This window comes from Colius striatus, chromosome Z (genome assembly GCF_028858725.1).
Source record: "Colius striatus isolate bColStr4 chromosome Z, bColStr4.1.hap1, whole genome shotgun sequence".
Lineage (NCBI taxonomy): Eukaryota > Metazoa > Chordata > Aves > Coliiformes > Coliidae > Colius > Colius striatus.
This window is the reverse complement of record NC_084790.1, coordinates 49,135,621-49,162,418: the sequence shown is the minus strand read 5'-3', so window position 1 is coordinate 49,162,418 and position 26,798 is coordinate 49,135,621. Positions and strand designations below refer to the sequence as shown.

The 26,798-nt window shown below is 36.5% G+C and overlaps 1 protein-coding gene across 4 annotated transcripts in view; it reads right to left on the bottom strand.

Annotated features, from left to right (window-relative positions):
• Window positions 1–26,798, bottom strand: part of AP3B1 (adaptor related protein complex 3 subunit beta 1) — a 157,994-nt gene that overhangs the window by 115,672 nt on the left and 15,524 nt on the right. For all 4 annotated transcript variants that reach the window (XM_062017754.1, XM_062017755.1, XM_062017752.1 and 1 more), the window contains exons 3-7: window positions 24,646–24,720; window positions 19,463–19,558; window positions 17,528–17,688; window positions 11,341–11,407; window positions 2,330–2,509 (exon numbers count right to left, since the gene is read on the bottom strand). In XM_062017754.1, coding sequence (XP_061873738.1) covers window positions 2,330–2,509; window positions 11,341–11,407; window positions 17,528–17,688; window positions 19,463–19,558; window positions 24,646–24,720 — 579 coding nt within the window. The remainder of the gene's footprint in view (window positions 1–2,329; window positions 2,510–11,340; window positions 11,408–17,527; window positions 17,689–19,462; window positions 19,559–24,645; window positions 24,721–26,798) is intronic.

Below are 26,798 nucleotides of genomic sequence, written 5' to 3'. Positions count from 1 at the left end.
AGCTGTTCGAAAACACCTTGGCAGTCCAGGCAAGTCCTGTGACAAGGCCAGGGCAAAACACTTAAGATGGGATGCCTTACAGTGTTCTGTATCAAATATGGTAGTTCCCAGAAAACTCATCTTCCCAGTTAGTTCTGCACAGGTATTTTCACTCCAGTATATTAATATCTTGCTCTCGTTCCAGTTAATACACATTAAAGCTTGATGTGGAAAAAAAGTTATTCCTAAACTCCTATTCATATATAGATACTTCAAAAACATCCTCTGAGTATTTCATGACAGATCAGATAAATCAAGGACATTGTCTCACAACATTCATAATCAGAATTAAAAATTCTGCCCTTCAGAGAAGCTAAACATACGAACATAAAACTAAGCATTCTTGGTTAATGGGTAACTCAATAAAAGTTTTGTAATAATTTTAAGCATATTGCTCAAAAAATATTTTTCTCTATAACTGGAAAGTACTATTTTGTCAGGTTTCTAAATGCACAAGAAATAAATTCAAAACATTACACCATTACTTTTTGGGAACTTGAACAAAACAGCATATGTTTCTAAAAAACTAAGGTAGATTTTAGTGAGTAAAAATGCAAATATGCATTTTAGTAGCCTTGAATTTATTAATCTGATAGGCTTAATTTCCATTTTCCTGCATCAGCTTTATTTATAAAGTGTCGTGCCCTATAAATATGCTGTTATTTTCTATAGTCAAGCATCCTCTTAACAAATCTTCTCATTAATATGTAAATTTAAAGTCAATCGGTCTTCTCCCTGACAGCACCATGAATTCCTAGTGCACTGTATAATCGGCTTTGACTTGGCATCCACTATTTATCATCAAAGATGTCAGTTAGAAAAATTATGGAAAATGCACTGCAATTGATATGACTGCAATCTACTTTGTCAACACTTAATTGTTCCTCAAATCATACATTTACATATAAACAGCCTAAATACTGATCCATAATGATGCAAATAAACTAAATTAAAAATCTCTTCTACTGCACAAGATGCCCTGTTGTATGAGTTCATTTAAGAACCTATTGACAAAGGCGTGCATTTCAACCAGCCAAAGAAAAAAATTCTGCTAATTTAATTGCTGAGTACGTAGACAAACTAAATTTTCCACTGAAGTTCATGAAAGTGGAAACCAAGTGTTATTAATACAATATCACTGATGACCAATTTTAGGTTGACACAGGCAGTATTGTTAACCACTTTAGAGCAGAAGCTACAGCAATAACTGTCATCTATCTGGTTTCACTAAAAAAGTACTTCAGAGTCTTAAAAGAAATGCTGTTACAACCTCAAACCTCTTAGTCTAAATCAGGAGGTCATCCACTTCTACTCTTCCTTTGTCCAGCCACAGACTAAAACTGGTTTAAACCAATTTTGAAACTGTGGCTTTAGTAAAAGCAAATTATCAACTTTGATTTTCTCTAAAGGTCAGAGGGAAGAATGCAAGTTACTTTCTCTCAACAAGCAGCATGTAATAAACATTCTACCTGAAGGTCATTAGGAAAATGTACACTTAAATTGGCAAAATATACTTTCCTTATTTTAAGCAACTTTCTGATTGTGATCTTATAAACAATTTCATTTTTATCTGAAATGAGAAAGGGTGTCTAGAACCTAATTGGTAATGCAAAAAATATTATTGCACTTCAGACATTTCTGCTATGTTTCTAGCTTTCTAATAATTTTAATCTCTGCTTACTCAGAAGTGAATATAATTCTAAACTAATTCAGGTTGAAATTAGCTGTTCCTCCAAATATATCTCCTTATAAATATTTTCGCATAACAAGTTATACATATGTTAACACAGAATGTCACTGCATTTCATCCCGATTCCCAGGCAAAGGGTATTAGAAGACAGAGTTGGAAAGAACCCAGCAATACCTCACGTTATTCTGTAGCCCAACACTGAAAAAAGAAATCTTTTAAAAAAAATGTTGATATGCTAACGCAAAAAACACTCACTGGACATTCATTTCTACAAAAAAAGCAAATTCTACCCAGTTTCAGAATACTTTCTGGCTCTGACTTGCATAAAATCTCCTAGAGCAAAGAGCCAGAGAAAAAGAATGCTCTCCGATGACCTGGGGTAAATCAGAACAGATTATAGCCCGAAAGAACAATTGTCATGCTCTGAGGAAGGGTGGATGCCTTGTGTTAGTGAAGCCTTAGAGAGCTAGGATTCACACGTTTGATTTCTGGTTTTATTAAAGTCTGCACAAAAATTCATTTTAAAAGACTAAGTACGTCCAACAATGGAAAATTCACAATACAAGCACAGAATAGTTATTGTAAAAGTCCTAAACTTACCTTCCATGGACTTACAAACTGTGTACGTGCATATCGAGTTAACATGTGGATTATAACAACTTGACCCCACTCTTCCACATCAACCAACAAGTGACAGAGTTTTCGGTAGTTCTTGTGAATCAGATCTATTCTGTCTGGACACACTTCTTCAAATGCCATCACAACGCTCCCAGCTACCAGCTAGAAAACGAAATATAAACCAGAAGGTCAGTATCCTGTCTACAGTTCATTCACAAGTGAGAATCAGAATTAATGCTAGCAATTCTCAGCAATTTCAAGTTATTTCGTTTCACTGATGAGAAACAGCAGCCACAAAAAACCTAAGGCCATAGAAATGGTATCTTATTTAAAATAGAATTGGGTAAGTTTATTAGAAAATATTTGCTCTTTCTATTAAACACATAAATCTTAGCTCCCAGACCTGACAACACAGTGCAACGTAAGCATATTTTTCTTATCGTTTTCAAATAAATTATCAGTGAACTTACAATTAACTCAGAAATAACAGGAAATGAACAAGAAGTATAATACAGTGATATGCCCAGCAAAATCTATTGAGATTCTCCTACAAAGACAGATGTGACCAAACAAAGAGGAGCTTAGGTAAGTTTCCCAGCACTACTGGGATCTAGACTTCTCTCTCAAAATAACCACATTAACTGTTATATGAGGTTTTTATAATTAGAATTTCACAAATACATTTTGAAAAAGAGGTAAAAAAAAAATCAGCAATATGACAGAGATATACTAATATTTTTACTCAAAGAGCACAAGCAGAATTTGTGCATGTTGTTCAGCAGTTCCATACTAGTTCCAAAATTGTAGGATTCTGCTATGTCCTCACACAATTTTTTGCCTCCATAAAGAAACAAATCTTTACATGTACATGACGATCCTCATACTATAATAAAAATAGCTTTTTTTTCATTCAAAAAAGTAATACATTCTCATCATTCTAACATCTCTAGGCTTACTGTAACCTTCTGGCTAGATATTCTCTTAAAAGTAAGATAATGGAATATATTGGAGTTCCTCTTAAAATTCTGGCAGCAGGTTTGTGGGAAAACCTTAAAGGCTGACCATGTCTTATAAGGACATGTCATTGTGTGCCAGGAATTACTGTTCTTTCTCTTCTAATTGCTTTAATTAAGATTTGTTTTGTGTCAGAGTATATGTTAAGTCAAATAACTAAAATGATGAGACTTTACATGAAGTAGCTGATATGTATGCAGTTAGCATGCATGCAGTATAGCCTTCTGGCAGCAAATTAATGTCATATTCTATCTGAGCACTAGGGATCTGCATTTCAACCTCTAAAATTTCCCCAATGACTTAAAGTAAGCAATTAAATAGAAGTGCAGTTTATTGAAATGGTACTTTTTGAGAAATATTAAATACAATGATATTCATATGTTACATTTTTCTCCCTGTATTTGGCTGACATTTGGTTTATTAGTATGCGCCCAACATTACAACTGAAAGAAAACAGCTCAGAATATAGTCCTGCTATTATGCTAAACAAGTTTCAGGCTCTGTGGGGATTTTATGAATTACCAATAAGAATAAACGTGAAGTTGCATTTATTGTCTCCAGCCCCATCCACATACTGGTACCTGCTGTTCCCAGCAAGTATATAACTCATTCCAGGAAGCAAAATTTATTTGCTAGAGCTAAATAAAACCTCCTTTACATCTAAAATAATTTGCTGGTTTTTGCTGCATCACAAAGACAACAGGGTTTTTTTTTTAATGCTGGACTAAACTTTCTTCTTAATAATAGGGGTAAGCTATTTTGCGATTAAAGACTGCTGTGAGTTGCTGCTTAGGTGTGGGTTCAAAGCTCAACAGAAGATAGTGGTTAACTCCAGGCAAATTACTATTAGTCCTGAGTAGGTATCCAATTAGGTGAGAGACACAGAGGATGGAAGAGAGGAAGCATTGGAAAAGTTTATACATTGGCACTTACTTGCCGCAAAGCCATTTGATCAGGATGCAAAATATGAACTACATTTAAAGCCAATTTGCAGAGGACAGTGTGATGGATCCAAAGTTTTAGGAGATGACACTTTAAGATGACACTGACTTTTTTTAGAGTATAGAGTCTCTTGACAGGTTTGACATACAAGAGGAGAAAAGGAGGGAGGGAAGGAGTGGTGAGACATGGACGGAGAGATCGATTTATGACTGTAAGAACAGCCATAGCATAATATTTAAAAGTACCCTTTTAGGTCCATAGGTGAAGGATGACATAGATGCTGCTGTCCAACTCTAGTTTTGGAGTTGATACCCTTGGCTTTACTGCTACGGGTACTACACACACATTTTGCTGTATCTATCTTTCATTTGGACATGATATAGTCTGAAAGCACATATTAAATAATACATATAACATCGGTTTAGGTCATCTAAATATACCCTACAGATAGCACTGGCATTTTAAAATTTCAGTTACTGCGAGTAAAACACAATAACTTGACTTAAAAAGAGTCACATTAAAACACAAGTATTTCTAAATAATTTCTTATTTCAAGTCAGATCAGTCACCTAACTCGAATTTACAGTGAGAATGCTGTCAACTTGTAAATGCTTAAAAGACACTAATAGAAACCCAGATATACACTATGAAATGCAAGAGGTGTACCAGAGGAACAAGTATTTTATTCCTGTGGTGAGTTGCTGGATTTTACAAGTTAATATGGGAATTGTTACTCATCATGACACTACTTAACATCATGCCCCTCTCTTTATCATTGCATTTTACAAAATTGGGCTTTTCATCTAAAAGGAGAAAAAGATGTGAGAATGTAAGACACTGGAAGTGCACTAGTAACAAGGGGATTTAATCGGAAAAATTTCCTAATGCTTTCCTAAGAGAGGTTATTTTCTAGTTGACACTGTTTCCCCTGTAGCATGATCCTACCATACATCTAAACATCAGAGGAACAGCTAATAATCTTTGTTTATTAAATGCTCAATGTTCTATAAAAATATTTAGAATTAAAACAAAATGATCCAATCAGAATATAAAACCAAAAAACATCAGTTTCCAAAAAACAGTCAGTTAATTTCCATCTCACTATGTCAATAGTAGCTTTTTGTATAAGGAGAAAATATAAATCACTCCAACAAAACCAGCAATGAGCTCATCAAATTCAAATGCTGTTTTCCATTTATGTATTTTTTATATTAAAGCAATAAACATGGTTCATTTGTCTTCCACTGGTTGTCGCGTTTTTCTGTGCTGTTGCTATGAACTTCAGCCATTAGCTGTGCTCCAAGGTAAACTATATGAACCATCAACAAAAGTGACACTCAATCTATGGAGTTCATATTTTCTCCAGATTATCTATGCTAATTGACAAGCTGGTAATGAAAAAAATCACACTAAGCAAATGGTTCCTCTAATAACAATAAATTTTCTATAAAATTATGAAGGGTACAAAATGTTTCCTTGCATCTATTTTGCCATGAATTCTAATTAATGCTGCAAAAACCTGAGAGTGCTGGGTCATCACAAGAAGTGCATCGAGGTTTGATTGATAATACAGTGTAAGTTGGCCTATGCTGCCAAGATTCCTCTCTCTTAAATTAATAGCCACCCTACCTGCCCTAATCATACAGCCCAAATGATATTCCTCTTCTTATTTCAATTTTCTGGAGGCAAGGAAACTGGAAAAGATCAGTCATTTATCTTCTAATAGCTGGATAATAGATCTATCACAATAAAACATCTGCACAAACTCAGTAATTGTTTTTCCACAGAAGTGAAGCTTTTGCCAACATCAAATCATTAAGTTAAGAAAACATTGTCTTATCCATACATTCGGGTTTTAAACTAAAGTATTAACTTATTAACAGAAACCTGCTGTTGAGAAGTAGACAGATCAGCTTTCTTTCCCCACTACCCCCAAACACACTGCTTTAGTCTAAAAGATCAAGATCTTCATTGCAAAGTCATCACCAATTCCTTAGATCATTTTTTAATCTAATAGGTCTCACTTTGCAAAAATTTGCACTTCATCTATAATAACTACACAGTCTGCAAAAGAAATCTCAATATTTATGTGTTTGTATAAAGTGTTTTCACTCTCAAGATGGAATTCTCTCTAAGTTACATCTGTTATAGGGGTAAATTATCAAACCAGAACAGAATAATAAATTTATTAAAATAAAACAGATATATCTTAATGTGATTAAAATATTTTCATTACAGGAAAAAATACTATTTAAGTATAGGCTAAAAAAAATACAGCCTTTAGAAATGAGTGAAAATTTTAATTAGCAATAAACAGATTTCATGTAATAAGCTGATGTACTGTCACTGTTCATCCAAAACTTGCCTCTGGCCCTTTCCATTTAGCTTGATAACAGAGGCCCCTTGGGACAGAACATCAGGAGTACATACTTAGGAAGCAATGTGCATCTGCAAGTCTGACCAAAGCCTCTTGAACCTTTTAACAAACTCTTCTGTCTTAGAAAAAGAGTTCAAAAGCAATGCTGCACTCTGTAGGAGTGCTCTGCTGCACTCGCAGGAGCTATAATATTAAAAGGTATAGCACAAAACGTATGTGACCAGCGACTAAGCCGGTTTTCTGGATGGGGCTGAGAAAACTTAACTTCATCATGCAGCATACACATTTTTATTTCCACACGAGCATCATAAACCTTCCTCATAACAGAGGTATCTGTCCAAGTAAAACTAGATCAAAGTTAAAGACAGAAACCTGCAATAAATTTGGACATTTTTAATATGCCCAGCATCCATACAACTACACCCCGGCTGCAGATCTACACTCCGTATTTTCTTTCTAGATGCAGCTTTAGATATACTTTGGGATACTTCAGTTTGGACTGAGGAATACAAGTCACAAGTTCTTTTCACTTTACAGATTAGCAAAATGGACATGATTCCTTTTCAATACCAACGTGGATTTTTCTTTTTAACTGCTGTAATTCAGGTATCATCAGTGAACCTAGTGTTTATAACCATTTACAGAGAGTTGTAAAATATACAGGCTACAAACACAATGCAGTTCTACAGTCCTTTACAGTATGTCAAAAGCAACTTAAGCAACAAATCCTGCCTTCAATCCTATGTGCCCCAAAGCCAGATCATAAAGCTTGTTAAATTAATGGAAAAAATAGAATTGGAGCAAACTGATACAGAATCAGCCAAAATGAAGAAGGGAACTTGTTTCCTCTAAGTACCCAATTATATCTTTGCACATGACTAGCTATATTTTTTTCTGAGAAACGCAAGTTTAGCATAAGACACACACATGCTCTTATCTTTCCACATAAAATCCTGTCAACTGCTCAATTATCTAGAATTACAAGAAAAATAAAAGGAGGCGGCATTCATACACTTATACTTGTTTATCAAAGTTTGCAGTACTTTCTTCTGTAAATCAAGGGTAAAAACATAACTAGGAGATTTGAGTCTCTATAATAAAAATACTTGTAAACATTCTGTTTAAAAATTAAATACTCTGGCACAAAAATCATAGCTTTCTTGACACACTCTAATTCCCAGTTAGCAACCCTTGAGGGCGTGTTAATGATGGTTTGCACTTGATAATTGTGCATCTTAGATTAACTGAGAGCTTGGCTTTTAATTGAATCTTCATGTTAAGTCACTTAAGGAGTAGAGTGATCTTTCATTTATCTCACCAGAAATTTTAATGAAGTGCTGGGCTAAGGTTAGATCTCATCTTAGTTTAAGTTTTGCTTACCTCAGCTTATATGAAAATTTACTATTGATTGAGACCTAAAAAATGAACACAACTTGTACAGTCTGATAAAATGGCTTATTTTTTTCCTGTAGTAAGATTCCAATTCAGACATTTTCTTGCCATTTCAAACATAAAATGACTTTGACTAATTTAAATGCATTGTCTTTTCTGTGTAACATAAGCTGCATAAACAATCCACAATAAGATGGTCTCTCTGAAAAAAAGAAAAGTCTAGCTTACACCAGATTCGAGGAATCTATGATTAATAACTATTTTATCTCATACTAATGTAGATTACATTAGTAAGTTTCAGAAATCATGCTTGAGATCAAATGGTTACACAAAAGAAATCAACTGTGAGTAAAATTTTTCTTTTTATTGAAAGTAAAGTGTCAAGCGTAATTAAAAAATTTAACTGTTAAATTAATGAATTGTGTCAATAATTATACTCTCCCTACAAATTTGTCTAAAACAAATTGACTAAGACCAAAAAAAAACAAACAAAAAGACACACATGGTAGATCTTCCTGCATCCACTTATCATATACAAAGTACTACGGCTTGTCTAAGTATTGTCAGTCCCCAAGTATGCAGAAATGCCAAAAGTAACCTGATATTTCCATCAAGGGCAAAAAAGATGGAGAATCTCTGATGTTCAACTGAAGTGCCAAAGTCACTAAGATTCTCCCACTCTGGTAAAGAGACTATCTAATGGAAAGACTATCATTTTCGAAACAAACTGATCTTTTGACACTAGGTTAAAACTCAGGTGATGACAACCAAGAGTGATGCAAGCAAACAGCTTCTGTGTGTTTAAATTGAGGGAATCTAAAGATTAGTGTCAAGTAAGCACTTCTGGTCTGATTTCCACTTTATCACCATACAAATCTCAGGCCAGGTAGCTGTCAAAGAGGAAACAGGAGTTGCAAAAACCTGAGCAATAGCATTATTCAAACATGTGCGCTTCATAAGGCTATGACAAAATCCCATGGTTCTACAGCTTGGACCTATTTCTAGATTGAAAGCTTTTTCTAAAAGCTTTTGTTTTTACATATAAAGGAGCTGCTTCTTTTATACCAAGTCCATGACATTCAGTTTCTCTTAGAGAATTCAAAAGTTATTTAAATGAATACCATTTTCCCAAGAGCAGCTTAAATAGGACTTCAAAAGTAGCCAATCCATAGGCTACTTGTGTACACACCTGTACATAAGGACCACCACCCAGAAGCAGCTGCTTCTCCTCCAATGTTAAAAGCTAAAAGTAGCTACAAGTGGCACTTTCTTTCCTTCATTGTGAGTAAATTGCTATGTTCTTCAATTAAAGGCAAAAAGCTTATTCAGATTGGAGTTACCTGCTAACAAAACACTTGTGTACTATGTACTTTCTGTTAGTAAATCTGGGAACATTCAGTGGAACACAACAAAGTGTAACTACTTCAGGTAAAGCTTTTCTGTGTCAGGCTGGTCTTCCCATAGCTATCATAGAATCACAGAATGGTAGGGGTTGGAAGAGACCTTCAGAGATCATCTAGTCCAACCCCCATGCAGAAGCAGGGTCACCTAGATCAGGTCGCATAGGAACATGTCCAAGCGGGTCTTGAAGACCTCCAAGGAAGGAGAATCCACAACCCCTCTGGGCAGCCTGTGCCACTGCTCCCTCACCCTCACAGTAAAATAGTTTTTTCTTATGTTTAAGTGGAACTTTTTGTGTTCCAGCTTCATTCCATTACCCCTTGTCCTGTTGCTATCTACTATAGAAAAAAGGGATGTCCCAACCTCATGACACCATTTAGATATTTGTAAATGTTAATAAGATCTCCCCTCAGTCTCCTCTTCTTAGACTAAACAGCCCCAGTTCCCGGCACACGAGGAATGAGCATTAGTTATATGTTATTTCAAGTCACAGGATCAGTATACTGGAGAAATAAAAGATCCAAATCTATACTTTTTCCTACTAACATTTTCTTACACGTAAATGTGTAAATGACTAGTTGTTGGATAATTTGCTATTTATCATAAGCAATATGGACTAGGAAACAGAGTGAGAACTGAGGGATTTTATTTCCCTGTCATCAGCAATAAAAAGAAACAAAGATAGCTTCTCTGCCCTTTATGAATCCACAGGTATAAAGAATCTAATCTCACATCCACAGATTGCACCCCAAAAGCACAGACCACAAAAAGAAAATACACAAAGAACCACTGGGGGGGCAACTGCATAGAAGTACAAAGGCCTCTGACAAATAACTACAGGCCAAGCACAGATGCAGTCAGGAGAACTAACTAATTTACTGTCTGCTAAAGCCATTAAGCTCTGACTCTCTCTTCCAGTAACCCTTCTGTGAAAGTTGCAAGATATCTTAGAGAACAGCACCATGACAGCTGGACTGTGCTAGAAAAAACAGACAATACATTTCTGTGTGTTACAAAAACACTTGGCAAATAGGAGATGAAGCAAAACAATACCTGGTACCCAGTAATACTTTCATTTACTCAAAAGGGATTACATTCACTAAAGTAGTAATCTGACTAAGAAGAACAAGAGAATGTTCTAATTTAGGACTCTATTTCCTATTTCAACTCTGACTCCTTGCTCAAATACTTTTCTGGCTTTGACTTGGGAAACTTATTTGTAGGGTACAGGAAGAAAAATAAAGTAACCATTTTGAGACAGCCAAGAGTTCCTATGAAAAATCCATAGCTATACAGGGCAAAATATAACAGGACCATTAAATGTATGGAAATTGCCCTAGGACATGAGTTTTACTTATCACATTGCTAATGGAGATATTTCCAACAAGAAAGATGTGCACAGCAAGTATAATTGTTTAACTGTTGTACACACTACAAGACAGACTGACATCAACACGCATACTGTGAAGGATACAGAAGTAACTTATTCTTACAGTATCACAAACAAATTGAAATGATCTAGCTAATTTCCCAATGACAAAAATGTTTATACATAGACACTCGTACTGATTCATATCATTATATAACTTCCATTTTCAAAATTAAGTTTAAAAAAAGTCATACATAAAACATATTAACAAAAACAGACTAAGAATACTCACGAAGCAAGTAAAATTACCAGTGTTATTGCAGGAGACAGTGACTATTGCAGTCATAGTATAATGCATAGACGATGATACTTGTACATAAAAACATGTAAAACCACATCAGCAAGGGTTAGGAAAGTGTATTAAAGACTGTTGATTTAGAGCCTCAAAAGTAAATTCTTTAAAAATATATGTCTGTGTGATACTATATTGTTTCTTACCGTACTTCTGTCCTTCAAAAGTTTCTCTATTACTTCAATTAACATTTCCTTTTGCTCTGGATCAAGACTAGAAGGAAAAACAAAAATCTTTTTACTCATTTGGTCAGACATATCCAAATTAAAAGGCTAAGTTTGTCAACTTTTTAACACAAGCTGTGAACCAAGAACACTGAAGAAATCACTTTCAGAAAAAACAAGTATTCCAAAGAACTGACTGTAAAGGAACTTGACTGAAAACAATAGTTAACTATGGAATATAAAACTGAAGAAGTACAAATTATAAATATTATCTTTATGCTACACCACTTACCTGTGTTCTATAACAAATTTAAAATTTTTAAACGCTTTAACTATTAAGATTTATGAGACATCAACACAGGCCAGTCGTTAGGGAGAACTTGACTGAGCTTCTAATGTTAAGTTATAAGCATCTCACTGCTTTTGCAAAAGGGAATTTCAGCATGAATAAATCCACAGAATCCTTTAGGTTGGAAGAGATCTTCAAGACCAAAGCCAATAGTTTACCCAGCATTGCCAAGTCCATCACTAAATCATGCTCGTAAGTACCACTTCTACATGTTTTTAAAATATGTCCAGTGATGGTGACCCAACCACTTCCCTGGGCAGCTTGTTCCAATGCTTGATAATCCTTTCAGTGGAAATATTTTTCCTAACATCCAATCTAAACCACCTTTCGCAAAACTTGAGGTCATTTCATCTTGTCCTGTCAATCATACTTGGGAGAAAAGACTGACCTCCACCTCACTAGAACCCCCTTTCCAGTAGTTGTAGAGTGTGATCAGTATCTCCCCTGAGCCTCCTTTTCTCCAGGCTAAACAGTGCCAGCTCTCTCGAACACTCCCCACAAGACACGTTCTCTTGGTGCTTCACCAGCTTAACTGCCCGTCTCTGGACATGCTCCAGAATCTCAATGTCTCTCTTGTAGTGAGGGGCCCAGAACTGGACACAGCACAAAGTGCAGCATTGTCAGTGATGAGGGCAGGAGGATAATATTTTCCCTGGTCTTGCTGGCCATGCTATTTCTGATAGAAGTCAGGATGTCATTGGCGTTCTTGGTCACCTGGGCACACTGCTGGCTCATATTCAGCCAGCTATCAATTAACATCCCCAGATCCTTTTCCTTTGGGTAGCTTTCCAGCCACACTTCCCTAATCCTATATCATTGCCTGGGGCTGTCGTTGCCCAAGTGCATAACCTGACACTTATTCTTGTTAAACCTCATACAGCTCGCCTCAGCCCATCTCTCCAGCCTGTCCAGGCCTCTCTGAAGAGCCTTCCTGTTCTCCAGCAGATCAACATTCCTGCCGAACTTGGTGTCATCTGCAAACTGACTGATAGGGCACTCAATCTTCTTGTCCGGATATTAGAACTATCCCTAACACTGACCCCTGGAGAATACCTCTGGTGATCTGCCAGAAACTGGCTTTAGCTCCATTCCACACCACTCACCAGCAATGAATGAGTATCAGAACAAAGCAGACTCTATCTTTAATTATCAACACAACATTTCAAATAAGACATTTTGGTAACTTCACTGATTTTAGTCAGAAGTATTGCAACTCAAAAATTTGGGACATTGCATTCAAGTTTACCAATACAAAATTGGTGTGCAAGCTGATGGAAAATAGAAATAGTAAAAACTGATGAGAAAGTTGCAAACAACAATCTTTGTATCATTCTTTTCATATTCAAAAAGCAGAGAAAAAATTGCCAGAAATATCCATTATTGTCAAACTTGCTTTTTGGGTAGTTAAGGACTAGCTGTTCATTCCAGCTACTTTGTCATCATGAATCTTTAAAGCATGGAAGAACTCAAAGCAAAAGAAAATACAAAGAGCCATTTAGATGTGTAGTTCTATGTCACTGAAGAGCCCTTTCAAATGCAGGTACAATTTTAAGTAAGGAAGTATTTGGTCATTATTGCATACTTAATGCCAAGTAATGAACAGCCCTAATGCACAATACATCCTTTACAGCTATAGACTCACCAAGTGAGTATGCAGCTGCACGCTAGTTTGCTAAGGCTCCAGTCCCTAGCAGTACCAGGTATTATGACATGCTCGCAGGATAACAAATCCTTGTTACAACCCACCATCTGCACAAGCAAAGCAACAGCACATTTTTCCATAAGGACTTTTACAGTCACCTGTTTCTTAACTTCTATTTTTGTCAACAGAGGTTTACTAGATCTTCTGCCAAGAACCAAAGCTTTCAGAGGAAAAGCTAAGTCTTTCTAATAGGCCTGATTTCAAATTTTAAAATTGATATACAATTGAAACAGACAAAAGAGTACTTACTACTAAGAAACTTTGAAAAATACCAATTCTGTTATGTGATCAAGAAAGGTCTTCAGTAATGGCTGTGATAACTGAACTCACATTCCTCTCCCTCGTCTTTCCTGATGTTTTACATAAGGAAGCAGCATTCTTGAAGACAAAAGAACAAAACAGGCTAACAAGCTCAAAGTGACCTGCTCCCTTTACAGTATCCACTAGGGACTCTATTAATACTAGTGATGGGACTTCTTTTATAAGTCCTTTTCCAAATCTAGGAAGTAGATGGTAGACATGGTAGAGTTTTCTGTTGATAGACAAAAGATATCAATAGCTCTAAAACATACTTTGGGTAAAATAAGCAAAAGCTCTGACATTTCCAGTGATAAAATTACTCCAATGTACCTGGCAATACTGACTGCACTGGACACAAATGTTGCTGTTCACACTATGCCTGAAATCTTTTCTGTTCCATATGTTCCATTTCTGTTCCTTCCTGCTGTTAGGATTGATTGAACCACTAATGAACAAGCTCTTCTAGGTCAGACATCCATCCAAACACCATGAACCTAAATGCAAAGATAATTGGAGTATTGAATCTGAACCCAGAAGTCTAACTGGAGTAGTAACTGAACTACAGGACTATCAAAAAGGTCGAGAAGTCATGGAAGCCAAAAAGTCAAAGGAGCATACGGGCATTGTTAGAATAAACTGTTACTTCTTCTTAACAAGTGTTCAAAAAAGATGGAATAATTAGGTGTAGACAAATACGTATACTGTTGACTGATCTTCCCATCAGAAATTTGCCCTCTCCAGGATTCTTATTTTGACCAATGTCAGAGCAAGTCTTTTGAAACTACTTGCTCATTACAAACAGGCCAAAAGACAGCCTTGGCAGCAGTATACAATCTATATTGCTGAACTGTGGAGCTACCAGTTGTGATCCATGTCAAAACATCTGCTGAGACTGTCTGTTAAAGCCAACTGGGCCTGCCTGTAGACAACTTTATTTGATAGACTCTTCACCAGTTAGCAGTACTGCTGCTTCTCCAAGTGATCCAGAAACCTGTATTCTCTCTTGGTCATGTGGTAAACCACTGCTATTAGATATAGCATTTGTAAAAGTAAATTTTGAAAACATGACAGTAAAAGTCCACATGCTTTCTATAACAGTTCACAAATCCTACTATCAATAGCACAACTGTTAGTTACAACTCCATTAACAAGTAACCCTGAACCTTAATTCTAGTCCAGGTAAGGTGGAATTTGCGGCTGCTGCAGTTTTAATTATGACACCTAAGATGTTTGCATTAAGTGGAAATTTGTGAAGGATGTACAAGATCTCTAAAGCCTTAAGGAAACACAGAACATACAGAACATTAGTTTCATTAGTCTTACTTTGCTATGACAGCTAGATATGCATTTTACAACCAATCAGAAATTCACAAAATCTAGAAGAGAGCAAGGCCAGTTTGTCCAGATTGTGCTGCCATGATTTATAACATGGGCTGTATTTTTACCATTAAAAAATACACCTTCTTATGGTATTTTTAAAACTGATTTCAAAATCTTGCTACTGATATCAAACAAGCATAGTATACCATATGAAACAGAGATAAGAAAAAATACAAGTAATAGTTGAAGATGTAATAATATCTGGAGACTGGATGAAAGATGGATAGAATGTCTCTCAGTAATCAAGTGAGATTTCAGCATCTTCAAGATCTGAACCTATCATCAATAAGCTCTTTAATCTGGACTAGTAAAATAAACTTTGCCTGTCTTGAAGAGAAAAAAACAAAAGCAACAATTTATGTTAAAATCCCATGGGTAAAATTCCATGAATAGCCTGCTGTCCAGATATTGCTGTGCTGACACTAACAGACCATTACTGCCAAACTCCTCCAAATACTTTTGATACTATCAGGAAACCAAAGGACGCTCTGTTTAAGGAGAATTGTTCAGGCTAAAGAGTTTTGTATGTGCTGGAACCAGATATGAACAAAAAATAAACTACTTCAAAGGGCACGAAGGGACTAGAAAATCTCTTTTCTCTGCTTAGGTTACATGATGAAAGACTTGTCTGCACAGAGAGAAGTACAAAGAAGGGGGAGTACAGAAGAGTACAGAGGACTCCCCTGCCTAGCTTCTTCAGAGAGCTGCCACAGAAAAGCCTACAGTTTTATGGTCCTGAAGTGAACCTATCATGAATCTAGCACGACCAACACAGGCTCTTCAAAGTATCTTTCAGACTTACAAGTGTTACTAGCTACAGAACTGTGAGACATACTATGCGATGGTAGAAATAGTATGTTGGGATTTTACAAGGTTTACCTGTGGAATATTTATGAAAGAGGTGAAAGGCAGGGAAAGGGAGGTATGTAGATGATTCTGGGAGGAACAAGCATAGCAGAGGGATAGATGCATAAAAGGAGCCAGTTGTGTGTAAACATTTTGCTGCTCAGCACACTTGTCTGGCCATGCTGTGCACCTCATGACTACATTTTCTCATTAAACCACAATTTCCCAGATGAGGCAGTCCCTATTCTGTGTGCATATGTGAAGTGAATGTCTATCATCCCACAACCAGAGCAAGGATGCATGTCTGTCTTTGTGCAATTGTTAGACAGTATCAAGCCAGACTAGGTGGCTTAGGAAAACAGGTATTGAAGGGGAGACACAAGTCTGGGCTGGACACGTGTGTGTTTGTCTCCAAGAGAGACAACTGTAGATGTTGGGTACTGCAGGGTCCAGGAAACCCAGGAGATTGACTGAGTCATTTGTGTGTGACACGTCTCCCTATTTCTCTACTCTTTCCCTCTCTGCCCACCAGGAGACAACTGGACATGAGGGGATACAAACGTCAGTTAGTGTACAGTCCAAGTGTTTAAAATACAGCTACTGTGAGATTCATAACGTTTTAGTGAAAAGATAAGGGCACGTGTGCATCTGACTGAGGGGGTCTGTAACAGCAGTGGGTTGCAAAACATTGTGTACTTGTATGTGCCAGCACCAGTGAGACTGTGGATCCAAGGTCAGTTACTGGAAAGACTGAGCATCTAGGATCATTACTGTGGGATGCATATTGTAGATATTTAGGTTTACTATACACCAGAGAGTACAAGAAGATAAGGCTGCTGGTGCTGGGTTTTGGCTGTGCTGATCAATATATACGACTGCATGCTGCATGTATGTGTGTGTGTTTATGTGCCCACTAGGAATACATGCTTAGCCTCATCACGGCTTCATCTGAGTGGGCATGGAATTGCAGCAGCCTCAATTATGTGATTTAGAACCCCTACCACCTCTCACTCTCCTCTTTTGACATAAGGTGAAAGTAAAATAAGTAGTAGAACAGATGCCTGCTTTTGTTTCTGAAAGGTACAGGTTCTGTTGTTCCTGTCTGTGTAAAGCAATATCCACCTCTTTATAAGAGCTCTTCCACAACAACAGTTTCTGAAGAGGTAAGAGGAAGATATGGATATGCATAGATAAAATCCTCTAAGATAGTACTTGTTTATCACCTGTACTGCAAACTACAGAAAATGTCTTCAGATTAAAGAAATAGATGGTAAACAGAAATCTTCTATTCTGAGAACGCTCATCAAAATAGTTTCTGCACAGATAATGTTAGTTGGTACATTAAAAACAAAAGACAGCATATCAGATTCTTTTTGTATCTCTTCATAGTTATCCTGTTACTCTAGTGTACAAGAAACTTGCCTGAATTCCACCAAATCAGCTGAGTGACAGAATATCTACACACACATCATACTTCTTAAGGAACAGATCTGATGTATCTGAGACACATGAACTCCCCCCAGTACTCTACACCAGTACATAGCTCACAACTATCTTTAAATTGCTTCTCTGTAGTTGTCAGAATCACTTACCTGTACAGTTTTTGGATTGCATGGGCTGCATTCTTCCTCACATAAGGAGACAAATCAGAACAAGCTTCCTTAATAGCAAGCATCATAATAGGAACAATAATTGGGACACGGATACTGGATAAAACTCGCAAAGCACTTGCACGGATTAACTGATTAGGATCCTAAATAATGTGAGAGAATGGGAGAAATAAAGTTAGATACTAAAGACATGCATCGTTACATTCTCCGCCATGTTTACATTAATAGTGGCCACAGAGTAAAACATGTAAATATCTATCAATCAGGCTTGCAAGCTAAGGCCACAGTAATACAAACATGTGCCAAACTTCAAACAGAAACTTTCAGCAACCAAACAAACTAAAAGAAAGTAAGAGAGAAAATACTGAAACATCATGTAAATCTGGCAAATAGACTAAAATAATTACTCTCCCAAGTAAAATATAGGAACAACAGCTAAAAAAAGACAGATTTGAAATGTTTTCTGAAATTCAAGTGGAATTCAGATATTCTGAAAACTCACCTACCTCAGTTTTATTACCTAAATACATTAATGGTCAAATGAAAATGTGGTTCTTATTTGAGACATTCCCACTCAAGTTCTTGACAACACATCTATTTTATACTTTACTGCAAGGTATAAACTGAAGTAACAGAATGAGTTTTCTTAGAAACATATCAAAACATTAAGCTAAGTGTTTTGAGACTTACTTTTATTTTCTGCTCTCCCTTCTTTCATCCTAGTACTTGTTTCCCTTTTATTATGCTAGGATTAGCTTAGAGATCCAACAATAGCACAAAACTCCTGTATTTCAAACAACTTATGTAACCTTGCCCATTACTCATACGCTTGGGACACGTGGGGAAAAATGTTCCTTAATCAAGTACTAATTCCTCTAAAATCTAGCAAGCTAAAATTGCAGAAACACTAATTCAGTGTATTGTCTGCCAGAAAAGCACTTCTCAAAGAATGTCTCTCCCAAGGACTGACAAATGGCAATATGAGTTTTCAGACTGGTATTACCTAATGAAGCAAAAGAATGCATTACATTTGCTTATCTTCCAAAGCAGGCTTAGTAATTTCTTTAGTTGCTGGAAACCTTAGCTAGCTTGGAGTCAACTTCCTTGGCACACCACTACTTCCTTATGTTCTTAATATCCACAGCTTTTTAAAAAGTTACAGACAAACTGAACACTTTTCATGGAATATCTCATGATACTTACAAATAGTAACGTAGTATACATGACATTGAGATAAGAGCTAGAAAGAAAAGACAGAAAGCTCTCCAATCAGTTGTGGGATGATCCTACAGTTGCACACCTGGTGCTCTGATTGCACTGTTTTCCAACAAGATGCAAATCTGGGTCAGTCACATGACAGAAATAAATTATGAAACTATAGTAGTCTTACAAGAAGAGTGCAAGAAAAAAGGAAAACCCCAATTTCTGTATAAAAAGTGGCCAAATTTAAGGAGACTTAATACATATTTCTTTTCTCCAGGGTCACACTCCAAAGAAAGCCCTAATTTTTGTCCTCTAATTCTATTCCTCATTTTAATCTGAATTTGAAATGAAACAGTATCTTCCTTTTGTTCCAATTCTATGTTGAACAGAAAGATCTCTTATGCAAACTAGAAGGAACACAGGCAGTTTAGGGTTATAACAAGGCCTTCTCACTTTCCAAGATACTTTACATATGTAGAAAGAAGATATTCCAGAAATTAAATGTTTCATTAAATATTAGAAGTTTACTTTTAGCTTCTTGACAAGGTTTGAAGTAGTAAAAAAAAAAAAAAATCTGTTGACGATGTAACCTGAAACTTTATCAGATGCAGAAAATACATCCTTTAGTTTACGAGATTACATTTAAGAAGATATTTTTATTTTTGTGATACCACCTCTGAATTCTCTATGAAATGTTGTTTAGAAGTTACTCACTTTTAAAGCACGCTGGAAAGTACTGATAGACAATAATGCTAAATCTTGCTGCTCCTCTGCATAACGCATCAGATAAACATATACAAGCTTTTTTATCTGAAAAGACAACACAATGAACATAATTATCAGAAAGTTTTGGAAGTCTATAAAAACTAAATCCTAGATTGCACATTTTCACTAATGGTTTTTTCTTCAAAGGAAGAGTTAATATATCCCTGGAGTACTCACATGCTTGTCAAATGTCTTACGATTTACAGTAATTCTTTTAATAGAAATTCCCTGAGGTGCTGCAATAACCTAATTAATGATACAGTCAGATGAAGGCTAATAACACAAAGTACTGCTTTATATTATCAACTAATAAATAAAGACTTGGATAATCGAAGAAGGTGACATGTGGCAATTGACCACCTGGGCACTCCTCATGCTTTTTTCTTATGGAAAATAGGTCAAATGGTAACAGCCAAGGATTTCAAGAAGCCCACTTTACTTTACTCTGAAACTCAAAATCAATTACTTTAATATATTTGAAAGAGAATATAACTTGCAGCTGAAGTGTGGAAACTTACATCATTTAAAACTGATTAGAAGAGCACTTCTGACCATGTCTTGGACAAAAACAAAGGGTATTAGGTCCACCTTTGCCTAAGCATTCAAAAGATACAGCCAATATAAGCATACTACAAGGGATGCAATATCTGAAGATTAAGAAAACCCTCAGTATGATTTTGGGGGAGAAGGGTATTCAATTTAGTTTTCTTTACCCCCTCATAGCTACTGTATGCCCAGGAAGCAGTAAAAACATTTTTTATATTTGAGTTGTAAAACAACTATTAAGGTTTATAATGGAAAATTCTGAAAGACCCTCAACTACAGCTGTGCCATAATTACTGTCACTATCAGAAGATGTATCTTTGTGCCAATTGTGGCAAAAAGCATAATATTAAATCACAGAAGGTTACACCATGCTAAATTATTTGTTGTTCAGCTATAGGCAAGCAGCAATCAACATTGACCACAAGAGGCCTATACACTGAATGACTGCAGGTGTGCAAAGAAAGCCTCCTTTCCTTGAAACCACTCTGTGACTAGAAATGGAAGCACTTAGAGCTTCGTGACTACCCTATTCTTTTACCATTTACCTTCATTCAATGTTAAAATGCTCCTTTCTATAAAACTAATCATAACAGGGGCACATTATGCTTGAGAAACACAAACAGATTTGTTCAATTAGTTTATCAATATTAAGCACATCAAACTCCATGAGTTATTGACTAAGACTTATTTTTGTTCTATACCACCAATTGTTTATTAGGTCACTTTTTGTATCCTTTCTATCCATGACAATGATGTACATAATCAAGTTGAGGTCAACGTGTACTTACAAAAACAACAAACAAACAAAAAATCACAAGACACTTCTGTAAACAATAAAATGCCCTTTGCTTCTCAAAATAAATGAACACATTCTACTGCTTCTTCACCTCCATTGCCCTGTATCAGAGCATTCAGCCCTGATAAAAGAAAGAGCAGCCATTTCTGGGTAGGAAAATCATTCGGATACAAAGTCACTCAGATGAACAACTTGTATAGACAGATTTGCGTAAGAATTCTTAAGGACTGGGAAAAAAAAACGGCAAAACGTTTTCACAAAACAGGACCAACATATTAATAATCTGACTTAACAGTGTAATTTCTCATAATTTCAAAAGCATCCTAAAGACTGGACCATGATGAAGGTTTCCAAGGTCCAGAAATCTCCAATAGATGTCTGAAAGCATAGCTACAATATGACCTAAACTTGGCATTTAACCTTAACAAAGAAATTAGTCATCTACCTTTGAGTGCCCTGGCATCTTTTTGGTTTACCAGTTTCTTTCTGCACAAATGTCAGCACTACATAGTGGAAAAATAAATAATAAGAGAACTTCATAGCACAGAGAAAGACATGTGAATTCATATAACTGTCTACTTGTTTTAAAATATAAGAAAGGGCCCATAAAATATAACCCATGAAGGGCTTATACTAATTGTCAGGCTACCAGATGTGGTGGTTCAGCCTAATGTCCACCAAGTCATAAAATCACTCCCCCTCCTGGACCGGACAGGAGAGAGAGAGAAATATAACAAATGGCTTCTGAGTTGAGATAAGGACAGAGAGATTGCTCAGCAATTAGTGTCACGGGCAAAACAGACTCAACTTAGGGAGAAAAAGGTATGAATTATTAAAGAAATAATAAGAGCAGGGAGGTGAGTGATAAAACTGTCTTAAAAACACCTCATCCTACCCATCCTCTTCCCGGGACTCCCTTTCCTTCCCCCCTAGCAGTGCAGGGGATGGGAGATGGAGGTTGTGGTCAGTTCATTACAGATGGACTTTGCTACTGCTTCTTCTCAGAGGGAGGCCTCCTGACACTTCCCACTGCTACTCTGGGGTCTCTACCATGGGAGACAGTCCCCCATGAACTTTTCCAGCGTGGGTCCTTCCCATGGGCTGCAGCTCCTCATAAACTGCTCCAACCTGGGGACTCCCACAGGGGCAGCTCCTCACAGCCTGCCCCAGTGTGGGTCATCCATTGGGATAACAGTCCTTCAGGTACCAACTGCTCCAGCCTGTTTTCCTCACAGGATCAAAAGTCCTGACAGTAAACCTGCTTCGGCGTGGGCACCTCCCCCACAAACTCCTAGGTCCTGCTAGGAACTTGCTCCAGGATGAGCATCCTACAGAGTCACAGCCTCCTTCAGACATACCCCCACTCTGGCGTGGGCTCCTCCACAGGCTGCAAGTGGATCTCTGCTCCCCGATGGTCCTCCATGGACTGCAGGGGGACAACCTGCTTCACCATGGTCCTCACCACATATCACAGGGGAGCCTTTTCAGTACCTAAGCAACCTTGTCCCTCTCCTTCTCCACTGACCTTAATGTCTGCAGAGATAATTTCACATTCTCCCTCCCTGCTGCTGCTACAGTTTTGCAACTGCACAACTTCTTCTCCTTCTCAAATGTTACTCACAGAGGCATTACCTCTATCACTAACTGGCTAGGCCTGGGTCAGGTGCAGGGTCCAGCTTAGAACTGACTGGCCCTAACCCTGTGAGTTACACGGGAAGCTTCTGGCAACTCTTTTTTGTTTAAAGAAGCCAGCCCTGTAGCCCTCCTCATACCAAAAAACCTGGCCCAGGCAAAACCACGACACATGATAAAACCTTGTCTGAATATGCACAAAGGAGCACAGAGATAAGGGAGGTAGAGAAGTCTGTGCAAGTAATACCTTGCCCTACGTTCTCTCAAGCTCATAACAGGAAACACCACCTCAGAAGAAAATAAGGAAGGAAACAAACACCTGTAACCTCCTGTATCACAGCACATTAGAGAGACTGGGGTTTCCTGAAGTTATCACTGCAGGAAATATAATTTTCGATACCATAAGCAAGGGAAAAGGCAAATTTTTGTTCTCATTAGTAATAAAGGCTGAAGTACATATACCCAGGAGAGGAAGGAAGAATTGGGGCATGTATTTAATTGGCTTCTCTTCTTAAAACTCAGGGCTTCAAATCACAATTTCCTACATTTTTCCAAAATTATGATCCTGTGCAGTAGGAAATAATTAGTATCACTGCATGCTTGCTCTGCTTTCCTCAAACTGATGCTTATTGGTCATTATGCAGTCTGAGACTACAAATGTACAAATGTTACTTTCATCCAAATCTCATTTATCAAGTCAGTTATAACTCTGACACCTCTGCACTCGTTCTGGCAGTGTATGTACAGTACTAGCATGAGCATTAGAGTAATAATTAATTTATAAAATCTCTGATTGTACAACTTTCTAATGCAAATGCTACTTTACATTTCTTTGAGCCACATAGCATGCTTGTGGATTTAAAGACATCATAGTTGAACACAATCTCTATTTTTTTAACTTTCTGGAAATTTGGATTTTCACAAGTCTGATATGGATTTTTTTTTCTTTCTTACAACAAGATACAGAAGCAAGTTACTTTGTGTCTAACACCTGATATTGAGGCAAGAACAGACACATATGCTCCCAAAATGGATAGTAAACAGACTGAAAGAAAAACTTGTAATTCTGCTGTTATTTTTAACTACAGAAATCCTGAAAACTATTAAACATGTCTTCTTTTAATTAGAAGTCATGCACTTTAGTGCAAGTTGAATAAATTTAGTCAAGCAACTTGTCTCAAGCAATTAACTCCTATCACAGATTATTCTGACTCGGGTTCTTCATCAGTTGCTTTTATAAGAAATCTAAATTGTTTGTCCCTTTATATGGTCCTTTCATACTACTTCATACAGAAGAAATGAGTAAGGACATATTCCCAAGATGCATGTTTGAGCTTGCCTTAATGTCTCAGTATCTTGCATAAAAGTAACCCAAACATCTGAGATTACACTGTACATCAGCAAGTTATTTCTTTGGTCAAGATGAGACTTATCTCCCTACCACAAATAATCACATCTCTCCAAAAGATTCAGAGCGTGAAAGTTACTTTTCTGTTATGTTCTAGAATCACAGATATTCACATTAATAAAGTTTAGACAATTTGTTTAATGCTAAGTTATCAAAAGAACAAAGTATTGTGACACAAAAAATTATTTTAAAACATACTTCATTAGTAACATCAGATTTTGTTTACATACAAATTTGTACAAAGACTTGTTTAACTTGAATTAAAGTGATTTCACTCTGCAATCCTACTGGTAAGACACTAGTTTTATAAATATATTTTATAAATATACTACATGATTAGAGCCATGAAAACTTTTTTACCCAACCCTTGTCTCTCAGCCTTGATCTACAATAAAAGTTTTCAAATACAACATAATACAATTTCTATTCAAACTTTGAAAGCAGCAGAACATCTCAAATAAACTACAGTACATTTTCTCCAGATTACCATCACACTCTTTCACAAACTTTCTCTAATTAATTCTTTTAAATCTAAATAGTTATTATTCCTCCCTCCTAATCATCGAGTAGCCTTCCTTTATTTACTTATAAAACCGTTACCATAATTATGTCATTGAAACTAAACCCTGAGAAATTATATTTTTAAAAATACTAGAAATTTTATGGTTTATGCTGATGTCTGATACAATTAAACAAAATTTTCATAAACATATCTTCCATAACAACATGCTTAAAGAGTTATAAGAATACCTCAATATTTTTACTGGCAACATTCTTCACAACAGCAGGAAACAGCTCAGATGCATTTTTTCCCTTTGCAATCATCTGGGGAAAAAAAAAAAAAAAGGCATTGATTCCACATCTATATTTCAAACCTGACTTCTAGAAAGTTCAAGACAGAATCTGATTTAACTATTTACTATCCAGATGACAAAATCTGAGTGCTGCCTAATTATGAACTGGACTTTACCATAGAACAAATGATGTAGATGCAACATCAGTTAGTCCACTGTGATTTTTTTTTTTTTTAAAGAAAGAATTTTTTCATATTTGTGCTCAGTAAAAACCAAAACTAGGGCGTGTAGTAAACAAGAAAATTATCCCAAAAAACCCAACAAAACCCCAGTTTACCTTCAGGCCTTGTATGAGTAGCTTAAGAAGGAAGTTACATACAGAAGGACTAAAATACTTCAACATATAAGACAGTTGCACAACTCATTTTTTAAAATCTAATTCGAGACAAATGTCTGGCAGTACTTCATGTCCAAGCTGCAAACCCTGAAATTTCAAGAATGTGTTCTATCAAGTAATAGTGCTACGGCATACAGACTTAGAGCACGCCTAGCTATGGTCAAGGGCAAGATCCAATCATTCTAGTATCAAGCTAATTAATCAGAAAGGACAAGAGCTCACTTAGAAAAGCTGGGTTCCAACACAGGAAGGCGAGTTTTACAACTACAGTTACCGCTGTTTACAACCAGCTCACATTCCCACCATTACTCAACATTATACAGTTGATTAAACCTCACATTCCTAACTCCCAGATATGTTTGTGTATTTCATTGATTAAACGCATTGATTAAGAACTAGGATCTCTAGCAACAAAAGCAAGAAAACATGGAATCAGGCAATACCTTAACAAACTGCATATCTGCAAAAGGTTAGAAGAAAGATGCTAGAAGAGGAAAGAAGGTAGTTATAGTTCAAGCTAGTCCTGAGTGAGCCTTTGAAAAAGGTTTAGGAGCAGCTGTTCAGCAAAACAGTTCAATTTAACCAACTTAACATCTTAAACTATTTCCTGCAGCTGTATTAAAGCACAGGAAGTGAAAAACTAAGAAGTATGCACATTGTATGGGTTTCACAGGGTCTTAACAAAGAATCTAAACTAAACCACTGCACTTAGGACTTGGGGGGGGGGGGGGGGGGGGAGCAGGGCAGGATAGTATGTCTTTGTAATAAATGTCAGATTCAGAATGACCAAGTCAATTAGAACTTAGCAGCAAGATGCATTGCAGAGAAATATCCCAAAATAAATATTATCAACCATCTCATCTTAATCATCTCATGTTGTTCAAAAATAGGAATGATCCTTAGACTTCATTGGTAGGCTGTAACAGTACAACTATGCATTACTTGCATTATTTAACTGATCAACCATAATAGCTCCAGTGTACCATGTAAATATGTATTTAGGGTCTTTTAAAAGTGTATTTTGACTCATTAAGTCATAACAATTAGTGTAAATCCTCCTTAGCCCATGGATCATTAACCTGAAAGAACATAATGGTTCTTTCCAAGACTAAGGTCTATCATGTCACTTTTGTTGCTGTGCCTAGACATTCTCCAGTTGTCTTGCCTTATATACCTGGAGTTCCTGTACAGACAGAACCTTCATTCTAGAAAAAGTGCTAGGTAATACCAGGGTGTACTAAACTTGATGGGTTTTTTTCATGAGACATACACAGACACAAATGAAATGCCCTGTGAGAAATCAGGCATGTGAATTCATTTCCTAAATTTATGCTCTGAAATTTTCAGGAGCAAAACTGCACCAAGATTTTTATTCCCCAGGTGAGAAGCTCAGACAGGTTTCAACACCTAGTAACAGCAACATCTTGGTGGTTGTATTATCAGTTTTAAAAGAAGTATCTGCCATTGTATTTTCATTCATATAGTAGAATAAACTTGGTTCTGTATACACTTCAAATTTATTTCTAAAGCAGCAGCGTTGTTCACAATGACTGTCCAAGTCCAAAGACTGCAATTACTTCATGGCATGTGTGCAAGGAAGAAACATTTTTTAAAAAGCCCACACTAACTGAAGAAAAGGAAAAATATGTCACACATACATATTTTAGCTGAAGACAGGCTTAGACACCTTCATGTAAGAAGACTGAGTGGGA